We start from the raw sequence: 21,266 nt of genomic DNA on the forward strand, positions 1-21,266 counted from the left end.
GTCACTGAAAAAAGTAATATATTTTTTGTAGCTCAACACTGGTCCCAGTAGGGAAATTTGTCCTCTGCATTTGAGCCATCCTTTTATGCTGCTGGGGCATCCCATAAGGAGCTCTGGACACATGCAGTGCTGGGGGATCCATCTCCAGATGTCAGGCTAATGGTCACAATCACCTGACCTGAAAGATCAACCTCTAGTACAATTGAAAAATATAAATTATAATAAACTTACCAATCAACTTCAAAATTATTCATTTAGTATTTTATCATAAACATTAGTAACAACTTTTTAGTGAGAAAACTTTTTAAATGAAACGATTTTACATATCATCTGCACTTGTATTCAAGCGGTGCATAATCTTCCACAAGCATATGTCGCTGTAACAAAAAACAAGGGTCTTAAATCTGGGGGGCTGCATTTACAGCCGCTCCGGTCCGCAGGTTCATGCTATTGAAATCAGAAGCCTATAGCCCCGCCCCCTCCACATATGGCCACTCTGACTTCTCCCATCTCTCATTTACCTGTTTCCATCAGCCTCTCCAGTCTCCTCTCCACGTACCCCCCCCCTCCTCCTTACCCCCTCTCCACACCCATTCCTCTCGACCTCCGCTCGGTTGCCACGGCAGCGCAACTGGAAAAAAAAAAAAAGTGAGAGAGAAAGACAGAGAGAGCAAATGCCGTCTGAGTCATTTAATCCACTACCTGTGTGTGTCTCTGTGCGAGCGCGAGGAGGGGATATGTTAGGATGTGTTTTTGGCGGCGCGTGGGTGTCCAAAGTGGGAGAAGAGGATGGTTGGTTCATAGCCTTCCCTTTGTCTGTTGTAGCGCGTATATTTCTGCTGCCTGTGCACTGTAAATATGCCGTTATTTTACTGGCAGAAGTCGTTAAGTGGCCTCCGGTGATTCACACACGTTTGTTGTGCAGCCCTAAGCTAAAGAACAACAAGCTACTGGCTCAAGTCTGTTTAATAGCTGGGATATAGTCTCCTTAAGGATGGGCGATGCAGCAAAATCATTTTAGCCGACATCACAATTTTCTTGATCTTTGACCTTCCAAATACCACCGTGTCTAGACCATGAGTGCATCAGCATACACCTAATGTTCTGGAAATGCATTACCAAAGCATAGATGAAATTATCTTCAGATAATATGCTGAATATTGAACCCAAAAGTTGTTCGTTTAAAAAAAAAAAAGAAAGATTAGTTGATACATTAATTATAATGACAAGTCCCGTTCACACACGGATTGAAGTCTGTATGAGAAACTAATGGTGCTTGTCAACAAAATGCCCACTTTGTAATTAGCCTGACAAGAGAAATCACACAGGTACGTTGACATACAGGAAGAACACCATCATTTATTTGTAGAAACATATAGTTTTCAGTTTAGTTTTAACTCAGTTGTTGCATCAGTTTAAAAAATAATGTTAGTATTCAACCTCTGATCACATGAACTGAGGACTCAAGAGGAATCAAGCAGGTTCAAGTTGGTAAGCAGCAGCCGTGTTGAGTCTGCGCTGGAAACGAAGTTCTTTTAGTCCGTCTAAATCTTGCACAATTGATTCAATGAGTTCTTGCTGAAGTTGGCATAAGCGTGCCTTGCTGCTTTACATGCATTCACTCACATGAAGCAGCGCTCATGAAATGTGAACTGGCAAGTGGACTCACGGAAGTAGTCCACGCAATTGATCCCTATAGAAAGGTCATCAGGTGGCAACATGCATTCAATCCCTTCCACTTTTTCCTCTTCCTAGGCCCATGAAAGGAAATGTGGTTTAGAGGTGAGGCAAAGCTACTTCTGTGGGTGTTTTTATGTCAAAGAGCTGCGATTGTCTCTGTAATCTCCCACTGTTCCCAAATTTCACAGCGGGATGGGTCAAAGATTAAGGTTCAAGTTAAATTGTGCTTTATTGATCCCCGTTGAGAAATTGCTGCATTTGACACATCCTTCAATGGCAACCCCTAAAGACCAGGGGCAGCCATGTGGCACCTGCGCACCCATGTTGAGCCAGGCTAATGGTCAAAATCTGCTGACTGGTGGATTTGCCTATTGTGCATGTTTTTATTCGTTTGGGAAACCAGAGGAAACCTATGCAGACATCGTCCCAACAGGGGAATTAGTCTTCTGCTTTTGACCCCTTCTTAAAAAGCCGCTGGAAGATCCTATTAAGAGCCGTGGGTGGTGCAGTGTCTGGGGTCCCATCTTCCTATTGAACTGGAAGATTCTGGAGAAACTTACCCGGACTGGGGAAAAACATGACAACTTCACACAGAAAGGCCCACACGGTCTGGGAATCGAACTCACAAACTTCTTGCTATGAGACAACAAAGCATGTCTATTGGCCAGTTACATAGATTTCCTTATTAATGCGTTAAGGTCAGACTGGATTCACTGCTTTTCTCAGCATATTTTTCCAGAGACTGCCTGCACCTACAGCAGCCCCAGAGGGACACTCACATGTCTATGAACAGCTCGAGCAAAAGACCAGCCATGCTCTATTTCTCCTCTGGGCAGCCGTGGGGCTGGGGCACAGTGGAACCTTTGGCTTCTTCCAGCCTCATTGTAGCTTTAATTTTCTCTTTTTTTTTTAACTTGCCAAAAAGAACTTCACATTAATGGATATCTAGAATTTTCGTTTCATTTATGCTATTTGCATTTTTTGATTGCATTTTTTGAGCTCCCCGCTCATTGTACGAGGAGACTTTCCTCATCTTCTCTGCGCTGTAACTTTCATATCAAGGACATCTGCTTAGTGCTGCTCAGATTTATCGAATTACACTGTAGAAGCCATCAAACATATATCTGTGTGCTTTTGTAGCAGCTGTAAACCTGATGTAGAGTCCCCTCATTGTCTTTTTATCGTCATGGACTTGGATCTACTTGCTGGCTTTTATCATCTCACATATTGTACTGTATTCAACTGTATTTTATTCATTGTGTTGCTGCAGTAGGTCAAACGTTTTGTCGTGCACAACAGAATCCACAGTACTTCTACTATATAATTAAGATTTACCTAAGTGCTACTATGAAACGCCTAATACTTGTCTTTCCTTCACTAAGTGCTTCATATTAAGGCACACACACTTTATGCTTTTCCTGATGCATTCACGCAGACTTGGGACTGCCACAGATTAAACCCTATTTTATCTATTCTGAGATCCTTATCCAACAATGGTAAAATAGGATAATGTTCAGGACTACATTTTCGACTCACATTTCTGAAATGAACCCTTCAAGTTTCTAGACTAGTAAATTAAGTTAATACCCTGGCTTAATGGGTGTAGCGAATTAACAAGAAGCAAGTCAACATGTAATTTAGGAAAATACGCTAAAAATAGCACACGCTCATTACTTGACTGTTTTAGGTGGCCCATTTTGGGACACATTTGTGGCACGTCGCTTCCATTCCACCCTCTCTAACTGCGGCTCTCTTATTCAAAGTGGTGGATTTACGTGATGCCATAAATTTGCAGTGGTGGGCTGAGAACTTCATCATTGCCTACTCGAGTCGAGCCAGGTCAAGCTCGTTCTCTGAGGCAAAATCGAAGGGCCGACGAAGTTGTAGAACTCGAAAACACCCGGCATCTGAACGCAAAGATTTTTTAAGAAGACGCACAAGAGCAGATATATTCAAACACAGACAGGCGTTCTCTTAGACAGCGCATGAAGCAAACCCCAGGAGAGCCAATTCAGAGAGACATCCATCCTCCTCGGATCGCTGCCTCCACGCACTTAAAACTCAGAAACGTGTGTGGGGGGAAAAAATGGCAACAGTTTGTACAAAAATTGAGTACAAATGGTCTTTTTTGAAATTCCACAATGCGTTGTAATAGGGTCAGTGATGGTGTCTGACTCGGGCCTGTCATAATAGGAGGGCTGCACAGAGGGGCTCTCCGACGCGTTGCCAGCGGAAAAATAACGGCAGCAGACACCGTGTTGCTCGCCACCAGTAATTTAAATCGACAGGAGTCTATTTTCTCGGCACCATTGTTCTCTTTGGCTGCAGCGCTCGCACGTGGAATGTCACTCTCCCGCTTGCGCAAAAAAGGCATTGTCGAGAATGCAAATCTCGGCTCTCCAAACAACCGGGGGGCGAGTGAGTTCAAGGAGAGCGCTTCCTAATTGTGATTAAACTGGTGTGTGCGCTGACGTAAGCCGGCAGAGACAGTCGAGAGCTGCAGTCCTCAAAACACACGGGCAGAGAATGAGGGTAGGGGAAGGTATTAATTGAAAGCTTCCCTCCTTGGATTCGGGGGATTTGTTTTAGGTGAAGATTGCCTCATTAGGATTTGTTCAGCGTTACAGTATGGGTTATTTGCCAAGGTCGTGTGCAAAATGAGTAGCACGTGCTAAAGTGGATCAGCTGAGTCATTTTTACTCGCGCAGTATTTTCTCATTTACACATCAGAGGCCCTAATACTTGATAACTTAGTAACAGCTTGAGCTTAAAGGTCTGGCACAACAAAACATTAAAAATATGTGGCGTTGCTGATGATTCCAAATATTAGAACGAAAAACATATGTAAAGGTAATATTTTCAGAAGAAGAAACAATGAAACAGCCTTTAAAGTCTTAGCGGGAAGAATAACTCCAATGTCTTACTTTGTGTTACTTCAGTACAAAAGTATGCCTAAAAATACAATTTCTTTCGAAAGTTGACACTTCTCTCAGCTGTTGTGCTATGTGTTATGGCTTTGCTGCTTTGAGAATTCACCCTTGATAAAAGACTTCTTATTTTTCAGCTCTTGGTATCTTTACTATTAACAAGCTGCACTTCTCTCACTTCTCTTTCAAGGAAGAAAGTAGGTTCTTCGCAAATGAGTGAAAGAACCGATTGCCTCTTTATATTATTTGTTCTTATTAGCTGTTGTTATGCCGTCACCCGTGAGAATTGCTATAATAGACAATATAGAGGGATGTAATATGTTTTTTTTCTCTGAGCTTTACAATCTAGTTCCTATTGATTGGTGTGCATCAATCATCAAATTGCTTCTACATTTTAAGGTAATGTATGTGTTCTCAGTAATGAAAAATTAAAAACACTGCAACTACATTTGAACTTGTTTCCTCAAGCCCAATATGAGGACACAAGCGCACAAGATTCATGTCTTTGAGCTATAACCATTGGAGGTCTGCACTAGCACTAATTAGGACTTGATGGGGGCCGGGGGCCGGGACTGTGGAAGTCGGAGAGAGAGAGCGTCCCTTTGTGTTTTCCAAGCTGGATTTAGCCACAGGACCTGGCAACCGTACGTGCGAGGATTATTCTGTTTTGTCATAATTGTCCTGAGAACCAAAAACAACTTTTATATGAATGAATAACATGTTTGTAGTAGTAAATAAATCTGGGTGCACAAAGAGGTCATGTTTACGGTGCATCTCACAAACCTAACCTTTAGCGTGATGATAATAGAATACTAAATAAAATACAAATTTAACACGGGCCCTGAAGTGATTTTCAGTATTGTGCACGGTCGATAATGGCTGTTGATGATGCAGTTTGTTGTTGTGAGAACAGTGAGTAAGCACCCTACTAACACATCTTTAGACGAAACTGCGCGCTCAGCCTCACCTCCCCTTCTCCGCCCCCCCCACCCCCCCGCGCCTCAGCCACCTGCACCCATCTGAGCTGTGGGCGCCTTGTGTCTGCCGCGATCGTTGCTCGGGCTCCAATGTAAACAAACACTAACACAGTCATGCACGGGGAGGGGGGGTTGGGTCGGGGACGCAGATGTAGCAGAACAAAGCGGGAGCACAGGATGACTGGTAAACAGGCCCCCGACGTGACAATACTTGAACCTTCCTGGAGTGCTGCGACGGTGCGTGACATGCTCAGATGTGACAGAGTGGCAGCAGCGCCGGTGTTTCCCCCCCAAAGCTGAGCTGTGTCTCTGACGTGGGGACGCTTTGTCAAGGAGAACTCTGGCCAGAATTCACCCACTTCAGATGGGGAGAGGAGAGGGCTGGTGGGGTGAGAGAGAGAGGGGAGGGGGAGGAGGGTGGTCAAAATAATCATAAAATTACCGAGATATGAATCTGCTCTAAAGCTACGTATATCTTAAAGGTCTCTAAGCTGTCTATCTAAATGGTTAAATCTCTCCAATTATGATTAAGCTATGGGGACAGTAAACAGACAGGAGTTTACTGTATTGGACTGCTATGTCAACATTATATGTACCTTACTTCTCCATTTTGAGGTGTTTCTTAATTTGTGTAAGCTCTTGGTTATCCACTAGCCAAATATACTGTTACGGCCCCAGGCCTCCAGGCTCCCTCCTTTTTGTATATTTGTTTGTGTGGCCTAAACCTGTATTTTTCCCACCATGTAAACTTGCTGCTGTGGTCCTGGGCTGCGATTGGTGGATTGCATTGGGAGTCCTGGCTGTTGGTTGGTTCCCTGGCTGATTGGGAGAGCAGCTCTACACCTGGGGGAACTCGTTAAAGCCACCTGTGCCAGCCACTCCTATAAAAGGACCCCACCTTGGATTATTTGGGGCTCCTGGCCTTTGTAGCCAATATGCCATGTGTTCTGTGTCTCTTCATGTGAACGTTAACTTTTGTGTTCAGACACACTAGTTTTCAGTTCTTTTAGGCCCTGTCCACACGAAGACAAGCTGAGGACCAAACGCAAAGATATTTTATCCAGTCCAGTATATCGTCAATACGAGCCTGGCGTTTTGGGGGTCTGTAAATGAACATTTTCCAAACTAGTTCCCAGAGTGGAAAGATCTCAAAACGCCGTTGTTACATCTCCTCAACTTTTACTAAAACGATGACATCACAGCGCCAGAGTGGTGTCTGTTATCCATAATCTGCTGACCTTATAATGAGTTTTACTCATGGATCTATGATGATTTTACTCCGCTCCTCTTGGCTCCGCTGCAGTCCACAAGCCACAGGTGACAAGTAGAAAAACATGGAAGAGTCAGTCTGTGTTTTTGGACTGACAGTAAAAGTCCGGTCACCGACAAGTTTTTCTGCTTTAGTCCCGTTTGAAGAACACACTGGCCTCATCATCTCTTCTGTAGATCGCAAATCCTTGATCAGTTTCATTTTCACTGTTTACATTCCACAAAAGTTTACTGCGCATGCTCCTCCCATTGACAGTATACTGTCAATGGCTCCTCCACATCTTGTTCTATTATCAGTGTTAGCGTCACAGCGCCTCACCCAGGCCTGGAAGATGAATTGCGCCGTTTCACAGACCTGAGTCAACCCAAGTGGACACACACATTTACTAACCTGGATTCGTGCTTACAAAGAAAGTTTCTGAAAACGTAAGCGTTTTGTCTTTGTGTGGATATAGCCTCATTTGTGTCTCCCATTTGTGTTGTTTTCTATGTCACTTGTTTTTGTGCAGGCCTTTATGTGGCACTCGTGGTTTGAGACACTTAATAGTTTGCTTCGTGTTTTGTTTTAGGTTTAATTACTTTGTTTTTGTTAACCTTTGTCCATATTAGCTTTTGTTTGGTTATGTTTGTCTCTACTTTGTTGAATTTACCCTTTACATTCCTTTAATTAAAATACAACTTTATTTAACCTTTTTAACAACTGCTATGTCAATATTACATGTACCTTACTTCCCATTTTGAGTTGTTTATTAATTTGTGTAAGCTCTTGGTTATCCATTAGCTGAATATACTCAATATGTATACTATAGCTCCTACTATAACTTTATATTGTGTCTTTAATGGAGCCCACCTCCATTTGTGCGCTGGATCAGGAAGCAAACGTCTGATTTAAAATCTTCATAGACTTTTTGAATCATTCAAATATCAAGAGTTTAAAGGCTCAACGGAGGTTAATAAGTATGCAAGCTACTGACCAAAGTGCGGACGTCTTGCAAGAAAGAAACAATATTGGCTTATTGGTTTATAAGTTTGGGATTTTTTTTGTTTTCATACCGCCAGCATACTGGCTTCTGACCTCCATCTGACAGCGTGACATCATTACAATGTAACAACCAATTTCATCACTCACTAGTACGTACACTGCACAGAATCTGCCTTAAATAGAATATGGGGCAGTGAGAGTATTTCTGCCGTTCTAATCAAAAAGTCTGTTGCATAAGTTAAAACGATGAATGACACACATTTACAGTACCTTGCTTACTTTGCTTGCTTCTTGTTTCTCAAAATGTTGTTTTCATAGTTACAAAGCAGACACTTTCTCTGTATTGGCAAGTGACAGCACCTAATATCCAATAGGAATCCCTTTTTGTGCATTTTTGTGTGAGTGTTCTTTTTATTTCTAAGTCTCTTGAGGCCCAATGTAACTGTAGCAAAAGAGATGTGATTTACATAAGAAGATAGCGCCAAAGCAATGATGAATTCGCAATACTAGATCCTAAAGTTGCACCATATATATTGTGTGGCATAGTATGTTTAAGTGGAAACATCAGCAATTTCCTGTAGTTGTTTTTACCCCCAAGTGTGAACGGACTGAACGGTTTTCTTTTCTGGTGAAACCTGCAAACTTAGATGTGAGCGAAATATAGGAGTAAATTACACTTCTATCAAAAAGCTTTCACTTACATGAAGTCAGTTGTATGTTGTAAGAGTTTTAGTGTTTTTTATAAGAAGCTATTTATTTGCTTTTGCATCCATTATGTGCCATTCACAGACCTTTGTTAAAACAAAAACACAATGCATCAGTGTGAATTTCATCAGACACATTCATAGAGTTAAGTTCAAGGAGCTTTTTTCTCGCCTCCACTTTTGCTATAGCCTCTTTAAACTGCACAAAGCTACTTATACAGATGGCTTTGATTGACGATTGAAGAAAGTTTGTGTCTTGCCTCCATGTCTTCTTCTACTTATTTTTGATGTTTTGATATTTCTTTGTAGACTAAAGAATAATGAGAATATGAGCACCATTTCAGCAAAAGAAAGAGCAACATGTAGCTGAAGAAAGACAAACTTTTTACTTGACAAATAGTGTCTGGTGCTCCATATCTCTCCTCTTTGTAAAGCTTCAGTGCCTGAGTTGACGCTGGGTCTTGTTCCCAGAGGTGCTGCCGTCGTATCGCAGTCGTCTGAGTTGTAGTCCCATTAGATTTCACGTCCAAAAACTGTTCCAATATGGTGACCTATCTTTCACTTAAAACTATACCATACAACTTTTTCACCTGGATTTGAAGAAAACTTTAATGATGGAATAGGAAAAAATGCTGTGTCTTCTTTATCTCTTCATTTTGAGGCATGGGGCAGCACGTGGCTGAGTGGTTAGTGCTCTTGTGAGAAGAGCCTGGGTTCGATCCCCGGTGGGACAGGGTGGAGTTTGCATGTTCTCCCCGTGTGTATGTAGGTTTCCCCTTCCTCTAAGAACATGCTGGTCAGTTTGACCCACAAAGTCGCGGGCGGCTCAGGACTAACCCTACATCTGATCTAGGCAGTTTCATTGTACAATTGTGCAATGACGAATAAAGCTCTTCTTCTATCTTCTTTCCAGCACTGACCTAGGATTATAGCAACGACTACAAGGCAAAGCTTTCTCTCTCTCGCAGTGCCATATCATGTGACGTAGGCGACCATGGAATGCCAGTTGTCTTTCTTTTTTACCAGTCTCAACATCTTAAAGCAATACTAAGTAACTTGTTTACCTTAATAAATCCTTTTCGTAGTCCCTATGGGGGTAATACAAGTGTTAATGGGATGATCTCCCCCTGGTGTCTTTGACCAGAAAGCCACAATTGCAACTTGACCGGAGCAACCTATACACATTAATGGAATCACGAAGAAGGCGCTAACAGGAAAATGGGCAAAGCTAGCTGTGGGCCAGCGCCACTTAAACAGTATTTACAGCCAAGTTTGAGTGAAAAAGAATACTACCATTGTGTAATTGGATGTACAATATCCCTCTCTCCCTTCACCTTTTCTGTCAGTGTAGTATTTACTCTCATGGACAATTAATAAGTAAAAAAATCGCAACTTGCACTTGCGCTTATGGCCTCTAGGGGTGCATGAGTTACTGCTTTAATGGTGTTCATTCCAGTCCAAGCAGCGATATTCTGGAGGAAAGTTGTTCTCTGTTGCCCTCTGTCTCGCTTCCCATTGATTTTCGCTGTGAGGAATAGAAATTCCAACCCTTCCTTCCTTATACAGTGTCCTGGAAAGTCTAGTTTTCTCTGTTGGCTGCTTCTCTGTAATACTGTATCATTGGTTGCGTGGCTTGTCCAGTGGATTCTCATCATGCACCGTAGGAAGCACATTTCTGTTGCTTGTAGTCGGTTTTCCATTCGATTTGAGATGGTCCAACTCTCACATCTGTATTTCAGCACTGCCGTGACATAACACTCAAGAATCCGGAGTCTTGTCTTCATTGTAATTTTGAGATTGCAAAGTAAATTGCTCATCCTTGTGAAACTCTCCTCCGCTATTGAAATTCTCCTCAGAATTTCTTTGTCACATTTTCCATCTGAGGTTATCCGGCTTCCCAAGTAGCTGAAACTAGACACTTGATTTAGTTAGTCCCCATTAATATCATATTGCTGTCAGGAATATTCCCTTTTTTTGTAACAACAAGGCACTCCTTTATTCTTACAGTTGACAAAAAATCCCTTTATCTCACTTTCTGTCAGCGCTCTGTTGAGGAATTACTGTTGATCATATTCAGAACTGGCAATGAGGACTGTGTCATCTGCATACCTTAAGTTGTTTATTTTTGTACCACCTACCATCACCCGGGGCACGATCCATTCACTGAAAAGGTCTGGCGAGAAGACACATCCTTGCCGTACTCCTTTTTTAATTTCAACACCGCTGTTTGGCTCCAATACGAGTTCCTAATAATTCTCCAGTCTTGGAGTCTTGCTGTCTATGGACACTCCATACTGTTTGGGCTGCCCAGTACATTGTCATTTTAATGACAATTTAATTGCAATATTACATGACGCCATACCTTTATCGCAAGAAGCCAAGATATATATCACTGAGGTCTTCCATTTGAAATTGTTGATGCTCTTTAGACTTAATATTTGCTATTTTGTGGTGTCACATTGGTGCGGTGTTATGTTTTAATAAAGAAAGAACTCGCCGCTTGGGTGTTATTTTGGGTGCTGCGAACGCAAGACGGTTGGATTTGGAGTTGCTTATTATTCAGGCCGTGTGTGGCAAGTGTAAAATCATGTAATGAGTCTCTAATATATATATATGAAGGATGTGTTCTTCACCATTCACAGCGCGGTTTGAGGTCAGGCTGTTTAGTAATGGTTTAAATTGACTCGTTTGCAGTGAGTGTAATTAGAAGATATGCTTTTGAGTGGACTTTACAAGAGTAATTAACCTTACGCATAACCTCCGCATTCACCGCTCAGCAACTCCTTTTTTTTCTAGTCAGGGAATTGCAACTTATAAACAAATATTATTATTTTTGTTCAGAGTGCGAGCCGACTGCCTTTAAAAGACCCATTCTCAAAGTGCTGCAGAGCAAGAGCCTCATAGAGCAGGTAAAGCTGGGTAAACAAGAACTGAAAAAGGCTGGTACAAGAAAGGCTGGTGATATCCATGTAAAAAAATGTTGAGGAAAGGTGACATGAAGTTTTAAAAGTTAAATCAGCACAAGTTCAGGGGTTGTTTAGGAACTACAGTTGAAGATTGGCGGGTGCGACCTTGAGACACCACAGTCTAAACATTTCTATGTTAAACTCTTAAACCCCACCTGGACCGAGCACATTTTCTCCAGTTTGGCTTTACCCAAATCTTAAAGCTTCTTAAAAACGCAACAAAAGAGCGACACAAGCATGACAAGAAAGCGATGAATGAAGGAATAAGATCCGTTTAGATCAGTTTTGTCGGTCTTAGCTTTCAAATGAGGTGTTGCATTGGCCTGTAGGCTGTGAGCTCCAGTCCAAAAGCTTTTACATTTGGGCAAAAGTCGAACTGGAGAAAATGTGCTTGGTTTAGGCGGGGGTTAAGAGGTTAATGGACAGCATATGTGTAAATAGAATTGAAGCTTATTTGTTTAGTGCTTTTCACACGTCACCCAAAGGATTTGTTCTTCATTCACTCCACTTTCGGTGATGTTAAGCTACATATGTGTCGACAGTTTCCCATGGGGTAGACTGACAGAAGCCCGACTGCACACGTCTGTGCCAACGGTCCCCCGCTCCATAGAAAACCGGAGTCTGGTCAAATTCATGCTACTGAGTCAATCTAATCTTTTCAATGGGAAATACACGATTTTACACTAAGGAGACATATTACATCTGTGTTTCCCCACAAAATATGGTGGGAAACATCAGTAATTTTTACAGTTTCAGACATTTATAGTCCCGACCCACCAGTTGAGAACCACTGATCCCGGGGCCACTTTGTGTTGTGCATCCGTTTGTAATCTAAAATAACTATGCAAAACACAACCTACCAGTTTACCACCAGTAAACGTAAACAGCCTCAGACACGGTGAAACATTATCTTCTATCTGCATGAGCTCTGCCAGTCAACATCCTTCGCCTGAACATCCTTAAAACACCTTTGACAGGAGGAAAAGTAAAGAGCGATGTTTTAAGTCTTGAAGGACATTTTCTGGTATAAATGTAAACACATTCACACATGCATTTCGCAAATGAGCAAGCAAACCTTCCCATATAGAGTAAGGAGTTTTACATGACTTTATTTTACTGTATTTGAAAACTGCAGCTGTAATGTAATGGTTTTGGCTGAGCGAAACGCCACGTTTTTTTTTTTATGTCTGGGAGCTAGTTCTTGTTCTGTCGCAAGGATGAAAACGCAGTTGAAATTAGATAATGTCTGCAGACCTGCCGCCAAACTGCCTTGTTGGAAAGGGTAATAGTAGAAGGCAATAATGGAGAGAGTACACATTAGAAGGAGGGATGGAATGGGCGTGTAGGGAAACTGCTGAGTCAATGTGACATGGCCGCTTTGATATTAGGGGATGTATCAAACCGTTCTGCAAAATTGGCTATAGCACAGATCCTTTGTACTTCCCACTCATGTGACACATATCGTATATATTGAGGCCGCGCATACACACTAGACTAGCGCATGAGTCCCAGGGTTTTCCACTCTGATACAATCCGTCTGCATGTGCTTATTGGAGGACACTAGCCCGGCCGTCTCCTGCAGGCCCTCTCCAGTCAACGTTGGTGATTAATTATAGAAAAAAGGCGCAATAATAATGCTTTGGTCTGGTAATAACTGACAGTATAGCCTTCCAACCACAGCCACAGAAGAAACAACACACGCAAATTTAATTACGGGTATGATTCATCCTTCCATGATGATAACTGTCAGGTTTTTTCTTGTGTCATACAATGAGGCAGAAGGGGAAAAAAGCAAACGATTCGCCAGGCCCCCCTCGTCAGCCCCCTGGAGCGGCTTCCCTCCATCTGAGATTTCTCCCCTCCTCCTCCTCCTGCTCCTCCTCCTCCTCTCTCGGTCATGCCATCGCTCATGCCGCGTCCTCCCCCGTTAGACCCTGTCCCACCTCGCCTCACGTGCCTCAGGGCGAGCGTTCCCTCATCCCATCCCATTTCCCCTCTCCTTTATACATCCTCCCATCGCTCTATGCCACCCCAATATCTCCTGCTGCCTTCCTCCTTACCGATTCCCTCAGCTACTGCAGCCCTCTCCCTTCACCCTCCCGCTGGATAATTAAGATCCCTGATTTTACGCCTTTCTCTTTCATAATAGGCTCTGCAGACACTATAAGCAAGCCGCCCTGTCTTTTCACACACACAAATCTGCGCGCCGTACACACAGAGATGAATGCATGCGCCACGGAGCTAAATCTCCGACTGGGCAGCGTGTCCCATCTCTAACTCTCCCTTCTGTCTTCTTCGCTCCACGCTGCACACACACACACATCCACGCAGTCACCCAGGATATTTATGTATTTTTACTGTTGTGTATTTCTCGCCAGTGCCAGCATGTGGGGTGACTTACAGCAGGGTGCAGAATGAAGGCGAGCAGAGGGGGGCCTCGGAGCACTGTTCAGTCTCGTCTAGCTCCTCTCGGGCTCTCGTATAGCTACAGCTCCCCACAGACTGATACCCAGCCGCTACAGAGACTACGTGGCGTAGTACACTGCACAGTGCATAAGACAGCAACCAGACAGGTCCGGGCTTACGCTCACCGCGCTGGTGTCTCTCTCTACTGTGCCTGTGTCGCTGTCCGTGGTGCTGACTGTGTCTGGCTTGTGCAGCAGTCCTCATTTCAGAATCGGGTTTTATCCATTCGCTGGTACTGTGGCATAGTTTTCAGCTAGCTTTTTCTGAGAATGCAAGATGTACTTAGGATGTACAATATAGCACAAGCTGTGAAAAATGCATCAAAACCTAATCCTGATTTCACAGTTGTATTGTTCAATTGCATTGTTGCTCTGTTATTGTGCATGCAGGGCGGTCTTGATGCTTTTGATTGTACTCCTTTGTCTATTGTATCAGATGACAAAAATCAGAATAGTACTTTTCAAGTGCTTGCTCTGTCAATGTTCATCGGAAGGATGGAAAGCAGTGGCTTAGATGAAAAAGAAAACACTCACATTGAGAGAAAACTGTAGTTTTTCAAGTCTGATCTGTCGCTGTCCATGGCACCCAATGTCACTGCAGCCGCTTGCTTTTACACATGTTTGATCTTTGGTGTTTTAGTGTGCATGGCGAGTCCGCTGCACTCTAGTTATTAAAAACACTATAGCTGTCCATGCTACCACAGTGTTTTAGCAAAGAACTGTATCAGAACTGTACATAAACAATCGGATGGTCCAGCGAAACTAGCTTTCAAGAGCAAACATGTTTTCTTTGTCGAAGTGAAAGCGACCTTTCACTCTCAATTGTGTTTGTAAAGCTTCACTTCTTGTGGCTGATACTGGCTCGTATAAGGCACATCCTATTACCAAAAAAAGGACTGTGTTTTTTGTGTTGTTGGAGAGTGGCATCTACAGCACAAAAGTCAACACAAGTTTTCTTCATAAATGAGTCATAAGTCATATCAATATTTAAAAAAAGACTTGTATGTGCTTTCAATATTCATGTAATGAAGAGAGTTTCATTCCAGCATAATAGCATCTGTAAACCAGAAGCGATGCCATTATTACAGGATACCTTTCTTTTCAGTAAAGGGTACAGCAATATAATGTGAAAACTATGTCTTTTCATTACAGTGACACATAGTTGATGTTGTTGAGGTGTATGCAGCTTGTGAGCAATGTATGTCGCTTACAAATTCTGCTATACTATTTTGATAGACAAAATAACATTATACACCAAAAACTGCTGACATCGCTTTATGATTTTGACAAATGTATTGACTTTTAAACCTGTACTGTATTAGCATTTTAGCCTGTTTGTTTATGGAAGACAGCATACTTGATTAGGACTTGGTCATCCATCAGTCTTTGTTTTGTGCCCGTGTGTAATCTGAAGCTACTTTTGTGGCCACTGTGTCCTCTTTTTTGGATGACATTACGAGTGGAAAGGTTTATAAAATGTGGAGTAAAAGCTTTTCAGTGTAGCAATCATATTTATCTCTGTAAGCATCTTGAAACGCGGCCGTCTCATATTGGCCAATGTCAGTGTGTCCCTGCCAGTCTACTTCCCAGCAGCACATGCCAAAGCTTGGCTCCAAACAGAAGCACTCTATAATAGTGTGATTTCAAATGACACACAGATCCATAACCTCTAGTGGCAAAAACATTTGCATTTCCAAAAATAACATTACAATCGCACAAGCAATAATAACACAGTAATTTACTGGAGTATGCCTCGCCTCTTTTCATTCATTTTATTTATTAATTTATTTCAATGGGACAATGCACATTAATGAACAGGCCACTTGCTGTAAACATGCCGGATTTAGCTCAGAGCTAATTTCCATCCATTTGACAGCTTCATGTGGTCATTCAGAAACTTCCAACAAAACATAATATTTTCAAAGCACAACGCAAAAAGGAAATGGTAGACCTTTAAGAGAGCTAAACCCCCGAGAGTCGTTTAAACATTTAAAGACCATGAATGCAATTAGTATGTATAACACAGGGAAAATCAATTGCAAACCACAAACAGCCTAACACTTGGGCAGCCCTGTACACGTGCAACTGAATATTTTCGCAAAGTTCATTCATTTTCTTTTTCCAAAATATTGCCAGAGCCAAGCTGAGCAGATTTTAAATTACAGATGTGGAAAACTGCACACCAGCAGTGGTTTTATATTACCCGAGTAGCTTTTAATCTGGCCAATTAGACAGGAGATGGCATAGAGGAGCAGAGAGGGAGAAATGAGGGGGCGTGTGTTTGCGTAGGAGTACCACTACCAATACATTTGTGGCAGTCTCTTGAGTAAATGTACTTAGTTACTGGGCTTGCTCTCTGCTCTTTCCTCTGCCTGCTTCTCTCCACTCGAACACTTTTCAGCCCCTCCTCTGTATTCAATTTTGCTTTACTCCTCCATCGTCCACAGGCCATTCCTTCTGCCATTTTTGTCTCATTCATCCTTCTTATTTCTCACCTCAGCTTCCCCTCCCGCGAGTATAGACGGCGTAATCTTCTCTGCCTAATGCTGTCGATAGCTCTCAATAACAATGACATAGGCCCAGCTCCATCCCATCGCCGGTGAAGACGTAGGCCCCGGGTTAGGATCTTATTCATCATCACACCAATCTGCTTCCTGGTAATAGCCAATCAGAGGGCTCCTCGCCAAACACCGCGCTCCCATGATAGGCTCCCAATTGTTTTGATTGACTGCACCTGAGGGCCCGCCACTTCAGCCGGGGGCCCGATCGATATGCCATCACGCTCACACTCAAGACGGGACTCAGACCTGCCCCCGGGATAAACACATGGGCTGCACGTCCCATGCACACCGCAAAAGACACCGAGTAAATTGAGAAAGAGGATGCTATGTGTGGGCCTTCTTATGGAGCAGTTATGCATTGCAGTAGCTGAGAGGTGCATGTGGCGGGACGATGGCTGAGTGGTTTGCGCTCTCGATTCTCTGTAAGGAGGTTCAGGGTACGAATGCCAGACCATGTGAGCATGTTCGCCCCTACATCAACGCAAAAGCCAGGCATGTAATTCTGACCATGACCCTACTTCAAGATCGTTCCACTGCTCCTGAATATCTTTCGAAACTCACTGAAACTTTCACTTGTCACGCTCTGGAATTGAGATGAAGCCATTATTATATGATTATTAGCCATATTAAACTAGTAGAAAAGAAAAGAAAATGACTAACAATGACTAACAAGTATGTATTTAGTCTCAAGTAAGTACAGGAAAAGCGCTGGTTTGTACAAAGTGTAACGTACGGTGACGGTGAGCTAGTAAGTAATAGGTTCAAAGAGGCATATTGTCACAAGTATTGTGAAAATTCTAAGTAAGTACTTTATATGTCATTGTACAACAAAATTGTCTTCAGGTGTTGGGTTAGTCCTGTGCCACAGCGACAGCGCCAACCTGACCAGTGTGTTCTTGGAGGTAGGGGAAACCAGAGCACCCAGAGGAAACCTTGTTGGCTGCCTTCAGTGTCCTCTGAAATGGCGCAGCGCTTCCTGGGTTTGTCCCTGTTTCAGAGCGTGGTGTCCTGCACTGGTCAGCTCCTCAAGCTTCTCTGTCCTCTTCCTTCCTCCAGCACAGCTCTTTCCGCCCCACAACAGTCTCTCACCATCTATTAGGAAGGTCATAGCAGGCGATTCTCCAGTCAACGTACATTTCTCAGAATAAAAGTAAGATAGAAGGCTTCTGTGCCTTAGCTGTGAGTCTTGCCTGGATACCTTCTCGTTTGTCCCTTTTTTTGTTTCCTGTTGCGCCTCTTGTGACGCCTCCACTGTACTGCAGGTGGGGGGGACTCTTTCTCTTCAGTGTTTCAGAAGACGAAATTATGTTTAAAACTATATAATAAAGGTATTTGTTGCTCTGTCCTTTCTCTATAAACAGTGTGGTGTTTGTTTAAAGGCCATAGTAGTAATATAACCTTTACAAATGTAACATTAAAGATCTAAAACTGATAACTTCCTTTTTTGCTTCAAGTTAGTATTTTTTCATTGATGCTGTAAGACCCAACAAAATATCTCAGCCCTTTGTATATAAGTTGTGCTTGACCTTGGTCACTAATTAAGGCAACATCTGGCACAGAGTCATCTTCTTTCCATCTCTTTCAGTTTTTTTTCCTTTTTTTTTTTGCTCCTCTTCTGTGAAAGAACTGTGTGACATTGACAGTGAAAAAGGCTGAGCTGGCTTGTTGAAAGAAAAATGGCCTAAAAATCTCTGACATTTTTTTCCCTGCAGTGCCCACGGATTATCAGTATTATTTTCTTTTTTTCATATGAGAGTTGATCTTTAACCTGAATGAGAACTCTTAAGTATATCATATACCAAACCGGAGAATGCAGGGACATCGGTATGATAGACTGGATGCCATTACAATCCCCTGCCTTCCAAATCCCTTCATTATAATAACACAAACATACATCTACTTTTTTCTTTACTGTGACTATACTTGATTTTTATGATTAAGTATTGACTATAACGCTGGCTCAGTGGTTGGCTTGGTCTCTCCATGTGTCCAGAATAATCATCCTTCTACCATTCTCAGCTGAATATCGCAGCGAGTGGCTTTTGTGTTGCATCCATCGCTTTTACATTAGTGACAAGATGACAAATGAAAGCTGCACCCATTGTCTGTCTGTTTCCCTGTTGTTTCCAGGCATAAAGATGACGGTTTACTTTAAGCTTCCTAACCAGTAATGAGCATGGCCTAGCCATGATGTACTCAGCATGGTGCACACCGTTAGCCTTACTAATATGTCCACTCGCATGCCAGCCCACCCTTCACTGCTGCCACAACCCGGGACCGAGATGGAAAGAGCGGTCAGTAATTGCAAAGAACGGACAGAGGCAAAAGTTGGATTTGTAAGTCGCTTGGAGAAGTTCAAAGCGCTGGATTGTACGTGCCACAACATCAAAGACAAACAAGCGCTGGAGAGGTTGGCGTGGAGGGAAACAAAATGGGAAAAAAAGCATTGCCGCTCTGTGACTGGCGGTCTACGTCTCGGGCATCTTTCTTTGATGTACATACAATGAAAAGAAACAACACACTATATGCCTTTTTCAATCCACTCCCCAAGCGCTTGTCAGTGGTCAAAGATTATCGCTCCGTCTCGCAGCCGGCGTCAGAAGAAGGTCCTGCAAGGGATATAGTTATACTTCTGTCAGAGAGTGGTTTTCTATGTCTGTCTTTGTCTAAACGTGTGAATAACTGTTGGTATAGGCTCACGTTGCCCACAGGATGCAAACTGAATATGTGTGATTACTTAAACATGCATTTATCACACAATCCCAGGTGTGTCTTTCATGGGGGAAAATTGTCGAATGAATATAAGGGAGGGAAGGGAATAACAGTAAACTGACCATTCAACCATTTCTGAAGTTCTGAACAACATGCTACACTGTCTTTTCCAACTCGCTCCCTATGCACTTGTTAGGGGTCAAAGTGTCACTTGCCATGTCCCTGCTTTTTAAACTGCCTGGGTCAATGGGAGGTCACGAACGGGCTCCTCTGAACTGTCAAACCTGTCCCGTTGCCGCCCGGGCCAGATTGAAATGTCCGCCGGTCAGCACAACCCCCAGCCCCCACTTCGAGTAGCCTTTCAGACTCCACCCCCCCAAGCGCCGCACCACCTTGCTGTCTGCTCATCACCCCGCGCTGCTCTGTTCTCGCCTCGTCCGCCCTTCATCTCCCCTTCTGACGCCTTGTCATGTTGTCAGTCTGTGTCACTCCGAGCTCGGAGTGCCTCCAGAGCTGGCTTTTCGAGGTGGAGGTGTGTGTGCGTTGAAAGCCCCCCTTGGTGACTCTGTAGAATACTGTCTGATACACGGCATTTGAGGTGGTTTGGGTTGTGCTTTCCGCTCCACTGATGTGAGTACAGTTGTGCGGGTTTGTACGCGTGTCAGTGTTTGTGATGCTCGTCTTTGAACTGCCTCTGTAGACCCGCTAAAGGCTGAGTGCTGTCACTTGTAAATGGCACACTTGTACACAGGAGACGCAAGTGGCGCAGAGTGTGTTTTTGACTGGCTATATGTATGGCCCACTGTCTGAGAGGAGTAAATATCACAGCGCTCAATGAAAGTTTACCCTCAGGGCTGCCAAATTACTGTGCAATGTAAAGTGCACTCTGCGGTTGGAAAGAGTGGACAAAGTTTGCACTTACAGTATACTGCAAAAGTCGAAACAGTTGTGCAGTTTTTGAATGCTGTTATTCAAATGTTATTTATTATTTAAAGTTTACTGCATGAAATATATTTTTGACATTTTATTCCACAAAAAGTTACAAATACCAACTTGACCTAAAATTCTTGCTCTAAAACGTATTAGTATTGTATTTTCACACTACAGTCTATGATTTGTTCCTGAAGAACTGACGCGTTTGTTTCTTCTCTCAGGTGGTGGTACAGGCAGCCAGCAGACCGTTCTCCATGAGGAGCAGTAGAAGATGCCGGCTCTGCCAGCACTGCTGCTGTCAACACACTTCCTGTCCTTTCTGCTAGTCACCATGGCGCCGCGCTCCCTCAGTCAAGCCCCTCTCCTCTCCTCTGTCCGCATGGGTAGGTGCTCACCGTGCAGTACACTTCACACCGCTCTGGTCCACTGGCTCCTCATCATACCCGGGCCAAAACACGGAGCAGAAACTCCTACTCGATAAAACTGACAAACAAGAAGTGAAAGTAACATCAGGTGTAAAATTATTACAACAATGAAATCATGGCCCAGGCACTGTTCAATCAATCTTTCTATCATTCTGGACACAGTTGACTCCAAATTGCAATGAAAATCAAGCGCGCTCCCCTTGTGATGTGACATTGCCAAACATCATGTTTTATTGTGATTTTACTCGATCTAAATCGTCTTGAGTGTCAGAACTGTCCGCTGGCACATTTGTCATTGCCATGACTCAAAAAAAAAGAAGAAAAAGAGAGTGGCCGCTATCGTTCCAAAATGCATGTTATTGAGGTCATTTTTTAGCATGTCATGAAGAACAGAGTGCACAGTTTTTCTTTTTATGACGCCCAGACATCAACAACTCACCTCATTTACTGTGGGTTCCACTATTAGTCATTCACCTATGTATTTACAGTGCTTATTTTTCTTTCTTTCTTTGATATGGACATAAAAATAACATGAGCTAAAAACGTCCATATGACTGAATTTATTAATTCTGACTTATTTAGAAGGACAACATCAGCTGCAAGTGCATAATTAACATTTTATTTCAGTTTCATTTTACTGAAGAAATGTTGGGTAGAAAAGTTAT

At 43.0% G+C, this 21,266-nt stretch overlaps 1 protein-coding gene across 5 annotated transcripts in view; it reads left to right on the top strand.

Annotated features, from left to right (window-relative positions):
- grik5 (glutamate receptor, ionotropic, kainate 5) overlaps positions 1-21,266 on the top strand; it is a 143,248-nt gene that overhangs the window by 67,732 nt on the left and 54,250 nt on the right. For all 5 annotated transcript variants that reach the window (XM_079561870.1, XM_079561873.1, XM_079561872.1 and 2 more), the window contains one exon: positions 20,398-20,559. In XM_079561870.1, the coding sequence (XP_079417996.1) occupies positions 20,448-20,559 (112 nt within the window). In that variant the 5' untranslated portion in view covers positions 20,398-20,447. The remainder of the gene's footprint in view (positions 1-20,397; positions 20,560-21,266) is intronic.

Source organism: Gobius niger (genome assembly GCF_951799975.1).
Source record: "Gobius niger genome assembly, chromosome: 8".
NCBI classification, from domain to species: domain Eukaryota; kingdom Metazoa; phylum Chordata; class Actinopteri; order Gobiiformes; family Gobiidae; genus Gobius; species Gobius niger.